Raw genomic sequence first — 12,613 nt, forward strand, 5'->3', positions numbered from 1 at the left:
GCTTTAACTTCGCGGAACAGGATGGTTTCTCGCACAAGCCAATATTTTTACGTATATACACTTGTCCATATATTCCCACATATATACGTGTAAATTCGTTATAAAGTGTTGAGTCGACTAAACCACCCATAGGTAAAAGTCACTCAATATACCACTATCACTCAATACCACTCGGTACGACTTTAATACACTATACTTTCACCCATATATTGTTTTTTTGTTTTCTTCCCTCCCCCACCCTCTTGTTTTTCGTACACACCAAAGATCACATACAGATGAGCTGCTGAATAAAAATCATCTCGCCTTTTTTATTTCAAGGTATATTTTGTTGCAGCTAGTCAAGCGATCGACTGTGCTTGTTCAGTTCTGATTATTTCGTTTGAGAAAACTCCAATGCAATTCTAATATTGTGTCAAAATCTAAATATACCGTGTTACATCCATTTCCTTGTGTGGCAGCTATTTGCATCGGTTTTATTTTATAACAAATCGAATTCTCGCTACTGCTCAATTATCTTATGGCTAACCTCAAAATATGTCGACTCTTCTATTTTAGTACATTTTATCGTTTTTATTTCTCTTATCATGTTTTATTTATTGTATTGTTTCGTTGACAGATTAGTTAAAAACAAATCCATGTGCTTCGATGGAAATTCTAAATTACAAATATAATACAGTCACGCCCAAACGAAACGCATCACTTTCAATATATATAGCGTTACAATGTAACAATAAAATACCGTTCGTAGCGGATAAGACCTGTCAGCTGATCGATAGTCCTTACACTATTTTTCCTGATTATTGATTCTATTTTTTTTTTTTTTTTTTCACTGAGCTCTCAAGGTATTCGCAGTGCTATATGTTTCGATAGAAATCTTAGAATTTCTTTTAACGCAATGATCGAATTATTTATCAACGGACGTTCGGACTAAACTACAAATGATTTTTTTCGTTGAATAATAAAATAAATCATTTGTTTTGTTATAGCTTCTGCATGGTTCATTATTCGTCTCTTAGAAAAGTATTACCGCGAGCTAATATAAGTGACTTTTTAATCATCAAAAACCTGCATATTATCGATATTTCAAAGCTTTGATCGCCCCGATACTATTCCGTAACGAGGAAAACTTATAAGTTTAATATATTGTATTATGTATATCGAAAACGAAGGCACGGGTGTATTGAGGTCGAAGCCACAAAATGCTACTTTATATCCACGAGTGAATAGCACATGTTGCATGTATAGATATTTATGTAAGATGAAAGCAATTTGCATTCGATTGTAACCCACGAACACAAATCAGTTTTACGATAAAGTTTTAGTTTTTTCTTTTGTACGCAATGTGATTTCGTCAATCAATTGAGTGCTGTATCAAGAAAATAAATTATTTCGAGCAATATCAAAGAATGAAGATTTTGATTTTGTTCACTTTGCATTAAGAGTATGAAACAGTCGACTAACCTCACTTTTGCGGAATCTCCGAAATCAAAATTTGCAGCATCTCTCTCGCACTCACGGTTGCGTTATATACCGACTAATGCATTCTATTAAAATTAAAATAACATTTTTAACAAGCGCCATATTCCAATATGCTAAAAAAAAATTCTCATTTGACTGTTAAAGAATCGCGAGCTGAAAATAAAAACCTGAATCATGGGCCGGATACGAATAAACTCAGGCTTTACGTTTCCGCAGTAGGAAAAAAAATTGGAACCATTTCTAAGAATCAAACAGAATGAGGAAAAAGTTCGGTTTCCTCGCTGGAATTCGTTGTTTTTTATGGACGTAAAGATAGAGCCCATGTTGTTTTGATTTGCTTCACACACGAGTCAATTTTTCATTGTGCTATGGGCGATACAGGCTTGAGATTTCGCTTCTATTTTTTAGGAATGTTCCAATTATAGCTTAGACTAAAAGTGATGCTTCTCGAACCGGACCTTTTTAATGTACGATCTTTGCGGTTATAAAGCGATTCCAACATTGAAATATTTGTTGAGCCCACCATAAGAATGAATTTAAATAACCGGATTTAAATTCATTCCGGATTTTTTGTATTCAATTTCGTAATAATTGATTCGACGTTTCTTGGAACATTTTGTCTTGAGGGGCAAGTCGCCTGTCCAAAAAAACCTTTTTTTCTTCAATTATTGTAGTTAAAATACCCATAAAAGTTTAATAAAATCGTTTCACAGCAACGTTTCAATTCTAGTTTCCCATTTCAGTTGATTTGGAGGAGCGTCTTCCGCTCCAAGTTTTCTCTTTGAATTTCTAGTACACATTATTCTACTATAAACATGAGCGCCGATTTGTCATGTTAGAGCTTCTACAACAGAGAAAAAATTACCAAAACAAGTTTAAACAATTTGGGAATAACGCGACTTACCGACGAAGCTTCAGATCGTAGCGTCGTTTCTCAGTGGGAAAAGATATACCGAAAAATATAATAATCCCTCAGAATCGGTATGCGACGTAACCGCAACGAATGGTTGAATTCTATCCGATTCATTGTGGAGTAAGTAAAAATTGGAAAATGGTAAAATTCTGTTTTCCTAAAAGCTTTGATGAGACGAATTATTTCAAAGTAAAAAATCTATTCTATTTCAGAAGCGACATTATCAAAAAACGTCCAATCCGGAATACGAAATAATTGGAAGACAAGAATAAAAAGAATTACAAAAAAACTTGTCTATATTTCAATCTTGACGAATCTTGAATACAATGAGACAACTTTGTGTGTTACACGCTTATTTTAAAATTGTTTACAACTATTATATATTTACATCAATGACAAAATTATACACAATGTTGTAGATGTGTCTGTTTTGCAGAGGAGTGATAAACGTTCTCTACAATAATAAATCTAAATGATCTCACGACTGTACAAATTCACCACTTCGAAATATAAAAATTGAGCAATTCATACTAATATGTAAAGAAAAAAAAACTGATGATTTCATGACGCAGAGGTTTTTAGTTGAAAATTCGGAAGAACTGATATAAAAAGATAATCGCAGCAATAGAGGAAAAATGTATAATTTACATCGCCAATGAACAACAGCTCTTGAATTGATATGTAACCGGACTGTTTTTTTGGGTGTTTTCTTTAAAATCTTCGCAATAGATTCGAAGACTTTCATTAAAAGAATGGACTAGAAACGTATGTAACCTTTTTCGAATGTTTTTCCTTATATAAACTTCCTCTCAAATATCTTACACGTTCAAGGACATCGGTTGATCCGGAATCGTTCAATGAAACAAGAGTTGAAAGAGGAATGACGAACCTTCGAAAATTTGGGTAAACCACACGTTAGTTTGTACCGATGATTTGAATTTTATTGTTATACTTTGAAACATAAATATCGACGGATTCATGAAACAGACATTTAAAAAAAATAACGCTTTGATTTTAGCGCCAATTTTACGATTACCTCATTCAGTAAATGATAATGAGAAAAGAGGGAGTGAAGACAGGGGAAAACTATATATTGATAATCGTCAATCCGGACGTAATCATGGGTACGAAAATAAATTAATATTTGTTTAATATCTTTCAGGAAGAAACGAATTTCCGTAGCACTTGTTGAGGAGACAACCCGCGGCATATGGCTCCATTTCGTGATGTGCACTAATTTAATGATTTCTCCAACGGACGATGAATTTTAAGGCCTGTACGAAATATGGGACTGAGAATGGGCAACAAAATTATCGAATCCTTCCATAATTCGATTGTCACCATTCGGTGGACAACATTATTATGTACAAACTTGGATGATGATGTTTTTCGCAATGAAAATTCATGATCCCAGTAAGGAAAATAAGAAAGAAAAAATGAGGCTATCAGTCTATCGATCCTCGCCACGTGTTTAGAATGCAAAATCCGGGACGGGCACTCCGAAGTTGAAAGAGACCATTTTTTGTTCAACATTTTTACAGATTTCATTGTTACAATGATATATTTCCTGGCTGACTGTACTGTCCGAGTCTGGAATGCTTATCGACTGCTCTCACCGCGAAATAGTAGTTGTTGCCTTCTGAAAACTACAAAATAATATTCTTGTTTATCACAAAAGATTTATCATATGTTTTCAAGGATTTTCAAACACAAAATGATAAAAAAAAAAATTGAGCTTCCGACGGTATATCATTGTTCTCATCATTCCCGAACAATCAATCGCAGAGAAAAATTGCCAAGCATAAGGGTCGATTTAGTGACCCTATCAACTTAAAATTTGATATGTTTCTAAATCAGATATCAAAGATTAAAACCATTAATTATATGAATTGAATCGCAGGAATTGTAACCATACTTTAAAATAGGGTGATCAACGCCCATCTGAATTAAAAATATTGAGTTGAAGAAGCTGTATTTGTGGGGCTATCGTGATCTCTGATCTAAGCTGTTGATTAATTACGTGCATCTTCGTCAAACGTTAACTTTTTGCAATGTACTACCAAATCATGTAAAAGACTCTAAATGAAATATTTTCTGTAATCATCTTGAACATTATTTACTATTGAAAAAAATGATGACTTTTTTATTGATACTGTGCTATGTATGAATAACCGTGGTATTTGTTTTAAAAAAATATAGTGAAAGACTGTTGACTGACTAGTACGACTCGCTTGTACATTAGAGTGGTCCAAAAAAAAAACATTTTTTATATTTTTTCCGGTCCTATCCCCTCAGAAGTTTCTAAGAGGTATAACAAAAATTAAATTAAAATAACACGTAAAAATATAACGTAGTTGCGTTATATAAAAATTTTTTTTCAATATCAGTGAGTTAAAAATTATGAATTTAAAGCTTTTCTATGTTAACATTTTATCCTAAACCCCATAATTCTCGAGTTTCTCTCAATCAAGACCTTACGATGAACATCGAAACAAAAAATTTCAAAGACAAATTATAAAATAATTATAACAAGTGTATCCATGAACCCAAAAAATCGTTGATCCTTATGGCATTTTTTATGAACCCCCATGTTTTTTGAGATACGTCACAGTTTCTGAAACTCTTAGTTTTCAGCTAAAATCAGAATAAATTTGCTAAAAAAAACAATTATACGATCCTTTCTAAAAATTGAAGATTTATATTAAAAATTATATTAAAGATAAAGCAAAAGCTTTATCTTCGAAATCTATCCTTGAAAGCTGGCGTGAAAAAAATTTCCACAAGATAGATGGTCATTTTACGAAGACCAAAAACTTGTCGAAAGGCCGGCTCTTCGAAGTACGTGCCAGAAAAAAAAAACTCGTAAAAAATATTACCAGGTGGCAAAAGGAAGCTCGGTTTATCCACTTCAAAATGACTTTTATTAAATTTGATTCCGTTGATTTTTGATTGAGCTATCAAACTTTTACTGTGGGCAGAAATTTTGACAGGTGAACCCAATTTTTTGAGCAGGACCGTATATTGGAAGATATAGTTATGAAGTATTTACTTACGCAACTTTTTATTTATTAAGTCATCAAATCCGGAACTATTCATAGCATGTAGATTAGATTCAATTTAGTTGCTCGTATTCAAAGTCTGATAACAGTTTACCCATTAAGTTTATAAGAAAATCACATCAGAGCATTTTTGTAGAGAATTTAATTTCCTACAAAAACATGTTCATTGAAATGGTGGAAAAATTTTTCAATGGTTTTATTTGAAGAAAACAGAAAAAAACCATTTTTACGTGTTATTTTCATGGAAAAACAAAAATCCATTGAGCGTCTCGTAGAATCAAAATATGGAGCTGCCCTTGCAGGAGAACTTTTGTTATATCTTCTAGAAACTTTTGAGATGATAGGAAAACAACTTTTTTCTGGACCACCCTATTGTCCATCCTTAAACTTTCGATAAATAATTAAGCTTCAACAAATAAAATAACTTGACAGCACTTTTTCATTACTTTTTTTTTTCAATTACCTGAGTGAGGGTGCACGCCATTGGCAGTGGCAAAGCCCGGACATCGCCAACTTTCTTCCATAAAGAAGAGCTCGGTGCGATACCAGAAATTTCTTGATAGGCGTACAATTGATAACTCGCTATTTCTGCGTACTTGTCTGACAGCGCCATATTCCAAGATAAAACGATTCCTGGTATTAGGAGGAAAAAGATATGCAAAACGTGTTTGGAAATCTATCGGTATATCTCTTTGTTCTCTTGTACTTACCATTCGGTACTTTAGATATTTTTAACGAAGGAGCCGGAGGTGGAAGTTTCCAGGATGGACTTGAAATAGAGTTTGAAGATTCTGGAAGGGCAGCTGGGTGCTGAAATAAATATTCGAATAAGTATTCTTATTTCAAATAAGCATTCGAGGACAATTGAACAAAACTTTGAAAAAAGCACGATCGTTAGTTGAAGAGGATCGGTCCCATAAAGTCAGGTTCTGTCAGCGTATGAGCGGAGCGCCCTCACCTTTTTTTATTACTTGACTTTTTATTATTAATGACTTTTTCTTGCTGATAAATTTATAATTTTTGTTTTTCAATGTACCAACGTATTGTTCATGACACCAGTGAAGTACTTGCATACAAATGGTTAGGCTTTAGTGGTATGTTTCATATCGATGTGTACTTCAGTACGACTTCACGAACCTTGAAAATTAACGGTGGCGCTCCCGTCGCAGGAATGACACGAACAGTACTGTTGTTTATCGTACCAGTTATCGGGAACGTCGCTCTTATGGTGTTCGTCGGTGCTGGTCGAATCTGCAAATTATTTGGTTATTTTATGGAAATTCCTACAACGAATTCTTTTTTTACGTTCGATGGAATAACCGATGGATATTCTTGAGAATTCGTTTATATGCAGTCACGTCCAATTGAAATGCATCATTTGTTTTTTAGTCCGATCTCGAGCGCAGAACGACCGATTCAGAAACAATAGGGCAGTTGTAAAAGTTATTGTGGGTGGCTTACGGATGGACGCGCATACACTATGTTTTGCACCACCAGAGCTGGGCTCCGATACAGAAGCTCTCTGATCTCAGGTAGTCCTTATATACGCGTAGTCATCGTTCCGAATGACTGCAGAAGCGTTGGCAACACACTGATAATTCAACAGCGTCCATCCCGAAGCTACGCATTATCAAGAGACGCGGTAGCGGCTGGACGCCAAGTATTAAAAGAAAAAACGAGAGTGTAAAAGAAAAGCCAGCGCGAGCTCTGCTGCACTCGAATGGACATACGCGAATATGTCCATTTAAGACGTCAAAACGTTTTTCAAACCATTCTCACGGACAAACCACTGCAGTTAAAAATTTGAAAATTGGTGATTTTTTTTCGATTTTAACTTTTACAACAACAATGGCTGTGAAAGTTCCAAAACTAGAGCAAGACCGTTTCTTTAGTAAATTTTATCAGCTTTCGAATGAACCTAGTCTCGTTCTGGTCGGACGCGAACTGAACATTTTACAACGGAGTTTCTGAAAAACTGCAAAACGCAACATCCCGATGTCGTCCGAAAGTCGATATTCTCAAAAAATTGACACACTCATCGTGCACTGGAAAGGGTATGAGATCACTTTTTCAAGGGCATCTTCCGGGATTGGTAGTCACCAGACCATGGGCATGATTTTTCATGATTTTCTGTCAAGTCTAATGGTAATCGACCGATTAATTTCCGAGATATCACCGAAAAACGGTTTTGCTTCAAGGGTCAATAACTCGGCCTAAAATTGAGGCACAAAAAATATTAGGGTGATTTTGTCCATAGCAAAGAATGATCTTGGTGATGATCCTTCGCCGAGTAAGCCAATTTTTTGAGAACATCCACTCCCGGTCATCAACCATTGATCCTGGATCAGTCGTTTTGCTCCCAAGATCGGGTCGAAACCAAGTGTTGCGTTTCAATTGGACGTGACTGTATATTTGGCAAATCCTGTTTAAATATATAGAAAAATTAAATATCTTACTGGAGTTGGAGTTGACGTTAAAACAACTTGTCTCGGAACGATGCCACTTTGCATCGTAACGTAAGCTAGCCTAGGAGCATTCATGTTATTCTGCAAAAAGAAATTTAACCGTATAAATATTATTATCATATAAAATTATAAATCACGTGAAAGTTTAATGACATTGAAAATCGTTTAAGTTTTGCTCGTTAGAATGCAACAAAGGGTTTTTTTCCGACCTAAAACTGTAACAGAATTCTCACGCTTCAATAATGTTCGCATCCCTAATTAAAATTTTTTTTTCTCTAATTTTTTAATTATGAATATCATGTAAAAAAAGTTATTCGCAAAAGAAAAAAGTTTTTCATATTTTTGCGGACTGAGACTAATCGAAAATCGCAAAAAAAAAATCGAACTTTTCCACTAATATTTCCGGACGATCCCAAAAACTTAGTTAGTTCCACGCTCAACTTTGACATTCTACCCAATGAAAATAAATCGCTGCCAATCCAAAATGCACGATTATATTCCCAATCAACTGGAGTATATCAATTCAATTAAGTATGCTCAGAGTTTAAGAACAGGAATGAAGCCGAGAAGAGAGCGGATACGAAAAACAAAAGACTTCATCATCACTTTGCTGACTTTTCAACGACAAAAAATAGAACTCACTACTAGTGCGGTCGGTGTTGGCTGACTTGACGGTTGCACAACCCTGATTCCTGACTGAGCGGTTATTGCCATATTACCAGGAATCGTTTGTATTACCGTATGAAAACGTGGAGCTATTTTTTGTACATTCGAAACACTGGGCGATGTCTCATTATGTGCGGCAGTCGATTTGTTGTTCACGGGCGCTGGAAATGAATTAAAACATTGTTGTCATTTACGTACAAACTATTAAGAACTAGAAATTGATGCTGTTTAAGGTATTTCGGTAAACCTTCATTTTTGTCGTCGCTATGAATCCCTTACATTTTTTTTCATCTGTGAGACAGTTTGTATCGGGAGTTTAGAATTATATAGTATACGAATTATTGAATAGAAACGTGGTGATGATGGAACCTCCGTAATCTCCTTTACAAATTTTACGATTTTTTTAAGTTTTAATTCTTTATTAAATGTTCGATAACCTGACCAGAAATTTCGCCAATCTATTCGCATGCACTTTTACTTTACTGTAATTTAAAATCAATTGTTTGTAGAATATTCGGGTCCGTGGAAGAAATACCTAAATGGTCCGATTCAATCATTTTTGGAAAATACATAAAATTGTTCATTAAGTGCTATAAAAAATTATACTGTTCTCAACACTTGTTGAAATACTCACTTTTCGTTTTTTCTTCCTCCTGCGTAAGATCGATGAGGTCACTATTTTTCGTTTTGGATGCCTGCAACGCCGCTGTCTGCCGAATTGGGTTTGCCACAGTTCCGTTAACGACAATAGTCTGTCAGCATATAAGCCACGAAGGAGTTTAACAATCGTTTGTTTAAAATTGAGGCAAATTCCAATTGTAGTGTGTTTCAGTACTTCCATTCTTTGAAACGTAACTTACGTTAGATGCCAAGAGCTGTGAACTAAGGACGGGTGGCTGTTGATTTGCCGTTGTAACCGACGGTCTGGAGTCCGAAGCAGCTTTAGTAACGACAAGAGCCGCTGGCGTTATCGTTGAGGCGTGCGGACTATTGACGGGGGTTGATACACTGCTGATTACAGGTGAACTAGTCGAATTCTCTGGTCTTCTTGGTGAGCGAACTTTCACCGTTCGTTTTATTCCGGGTGCAACGGATTCTCCCTGTGGTTGTGTTACTTGTTGCGCTGGTTGTTTTTGTTGTTGAAATTGTTGCTGCTGTTGTCCGGCGATCACTCCGTTCATCGTTGTTCCAGCGATAATTTTTTGTGCTTGTTGCAGTTGGCGCAAATTCTGAATTCCATGATCCTAAACGAATCGTTATGGATGAATCACATTTTTTATTGTTTTCAGTAATCGACTAAAGGGGACTACAAAAGTCCCCTTAGTCTCAATAGGCTCAATAGGAATTTTGTTAAAAATAATAATTTTCGAATTGAAAAAATATCCATTCAAAATCGATTGTAAATGAATTTTTTTCATTCTATTTTTAACCGTTGTAACAAAAATGTAGTTTAACCTTTAGATGGCCGGGATTTGAGAGTTAAAATCGCCTTCGAAAAGTGCCCAAATTAGTGTCTGGTATCACGTATCAGCTACATACAAAGGTCATATCACAGGGCGAGTCGATATATCGGTTTTCCGATCCTCTAGAGGTTAATAATTTTTTATCTTATCCAATAGAATAATGGAACGTTTGATTGAATAATTTACCGTGACAAAGTTCACTTGAAGTCCAACGGAACGGTTGATTTTAATAGGTACAACGGTTTTAGAGTCGGGGTTCGATCGTAGATCCGCTTTGAAACGACTCAATACCATCTCGAAGTCTTTGACCTGTTTGGCCAATTGTTGACATTTAAGTCGCGTGGCTTCTTGATTTCTTTCAGAAACTTTGGCTTGCTCCCGCAATTTCCCAATCTCGCCTTTCATTGTTATAGTTTCAACGATTTTTTGTATCAATAGTTCCTCCAAATCCTATTTCAAAGTAAAAAAGGTATAAAAAGGACGATTGTATTGGCATTATTTAAACTTCCAAGAAGCCATCTTTATTCTGCAGTCATCGAGAGATTCACACAGCTTTTCTCGAGAATTGCAAAGTTGATAATCAAGTATTAAGGAAGTAAAAAATTGCAACTGTGAATTCTGCTGGCATCGTAAATTTTACTGATTTTTGCTTCCTCATCGAGACGATGAAAATTTTTTTTTTCCAGTTTTCAATGTCAATGTGCTCAAAATGTTCCAAAACATCGAAAAATCATATCTAGAAAAAATGTCCGGATGTGTGTGTGTATGTGTGTGTGTTATGGCACTGCAAAATTCAAACGCTTATAACTCGGAAACGGTTTGAGATACAGGGCTACCGTTTTACACAGATGTTAATCTATACAAGCTCTTCACTCTCTGATAATTTTGTCAGAATTTGTAAAAAATCACGAATCTGACGACGTTTTGAAATTTTCATAAAAAGGGTGTCGACGCTCTAACTTTCGAAAATTTAGAGATTTATTAAGAATTTTTTTTTTATAAATAGACTATCATAATAGGAAGGTTGGTATTGAATTTGGGGAATATCGGTTGAGTGGTTCAAATTTTATGACATTTTGAATTTTACGAAAATATGAATTTTTCAAAAAATCGTCCAACCGCTTCAATTTTTGGAAATCTTGTAAGATATTATGTATAAGTCTGTACTTCCTCTATACTTTTCAGCAAAGTTGTCAGAATTATTTAATTTCAGTGTAAATAGAAAAAAACAATGAAAATTGAAAGTTGCAAACTGTTTTTTCTGATGGCTCGTCATTCAGTTGTTTTTTATGGATTTATACAAAGAGATAAATTAAAGTTCGTAAAAGAAGGCAGAGAAAATAATGTATTTACATTATTTCCTTGTATACAAAAAAAATGCTGCAAATTGAAATTTGCAAATTGCTTCCTCAACATGATCAAGATGCACCGTGCTCAACATCTTGAGCACGGTGCTCAAAGTTTCCTCTATGAGGAAGCCAAAATGATAAATATAGCACCTCATAGAGGAAACTTTGAGCATCGTGCATCTTGATCATCTTGAGGAAGCAATTTGCAAATTTCAATTTGCAGCATTTTTTTGTTCTCTTTTTGGCTGAAAGTTGAAACTTGGAGAATCGTTGAATTAGCAGAACTCGAGGACTATGGAATTTGAATCGAAAAGCATACAGAAAAAAAGGGTTTCATTTCAGAGTGATTATCATTTTATACAGTGGTTCACCTTCCATTTTTGAGCTTTCCAGAACTAAAAATGACTTCGTAACAAATATTGTTGTATGCTCACCTCTTGCCTCAACTTGCATAAACTGCCATTGGCTTCGCGACGAAAAAATTGACGAACGCTATGAAGAGTTTGTTTCGTTTCCGACTCTACGGATTCGCTCTTCGTCGAAATATCGCCGTTCAACGTGACATCCGATTTCAATTTTTTCGTAGCTGTACCCTCGGATTTGATCTCATCATCGACGTAATTACGTTTAAGCGTGGGCGGTGAGGTAGCACGTGAATTATTGTTTGGCTTGTGAGTTATCACGATGAATTTACTCAAACTATCGTTCGACTCCGAATCTGTGTTTGCCAAACATTCTTTTCTTATCATCTCCTCCGCGTTTTGAGCTGTTTTTCTCTTTTGTCTGACATTTTCGTATTCTGAAAAAAAAAAAAAAAAGAAAAACATTAGACTCTGTACGATCCGTCGATACAACTGCTCTTATTTTCTGCCAGACCACCCGATTATTTAAACAACCAGATCGAAAAATAATTCCACATACCAAACACAAAGCTGTATGAAACAAACGCAATAGAAAAGTACAGGAAAAATTCAATGGTATTTCTCAAGAAGATCTATCAGTCATAAAGTCGATTAGAATAATCCTGCTGCACGTTTTATTCGAAGGAGCTTGTTATCCAAAGAAAAATAGACTTAGACTCTACGCATCAGAGAAGAAGGTCCGACATTTGTTTTCCTCGATATATCAAGCATGTCCGAAAGAAACGTGTATCTGCTTTTTAGTTATCTCTCAGCACTCACGCAACTGATAGATCACCTTAACAATAAAATTTTTCGAA

At 35.1% G+C, this 12,613-nt stretch overlaps 1 protein-coding gene and 1 long non-coding RNA gene across 11 annotated transcripts in view; one reads left to right on the top strand and one right to left on the bottom strand.

Moving 5' to 3' along the window:
* Positions 1–4,605, top strand: LOC122409561 (uncharacterized). Of its 5 annotated transcripts, none has more exons than XR_006260728.1 (3): positions 1–132; positions 2,223–2,512; positions 2,605–4,605. It is a non-coding gene; the product is annotated as an uncharacterized lncRNA (long non-coding RNA). The 5 variants fall into 5 exon arrangements; XR_006260726.1 differs by having other exon boundaries at positions 34–132; positions 1,624–2,512; XR_006260727.1 differs by having other exon boundaries at positions 74–174.
* wde (windei) overlaps positions 2,671–12,613 on the bottom strand; it is a 26,377-nt gene continuing 16,434 nt past the window's right edge. For all 6 annotated transcript variants that reach the window (XM_043417208.1, XM_043417213.1, XM_043417212.1 and 3 more), the window contains 10 exons: positions 11,829–12,193; positions 10,232–10,495; positions 9,443–9,826; positions 9,217–9,334; positions 8,559–8,743; positions 7,908–7,997; positions 6,589–6,702; positions 6,162–6,261; positions 5,915–6,084; positions 2,671–4,038 (listed from right to left, as the gene is read on the bottom strand). In XM_043417208.1, the coding sequence (XP_043273143.1) occupies positions 3,943–4,038; positions 5,915–6,084; positions 6,162–6,261; positions 6,589–6,702; positions 7,908–7,997; positions 8,559–8,743; positions 9,217–9,334; positions 9,443–9,826; positions 10,232–10,495; positions 11,829–12,193 (1,886 nt within the window). In that variant the 3' untranslated portion in view covers positions 2,671–3,942. The remainder of the gene's footprint in view (positions 4,039–5,914; positions 6,085–6,161; positions 6,262–6,588; positions 6,703–7,907; positions 7,998–8,558; positions 8,744–9,216; positions 9,335–9,442; positions 9,827–10,231; positions 10,496–11,828; positions 12,194–12,613) is intronic.

The sequence above is a fragment of the Venturia canescens genome, chromosome 4 (genome assembly GCF_019457755.1).
Source record: "Venturia canescens isolate UGA chromosome 4, ASM1945775v1, whole genome shotgun sequence".
NCBI lineage: Eukaryota > Metazoa > Arthropoda > Insecta > Hymenoptera > Ichneumonidae > Venturia > Venturia canescens.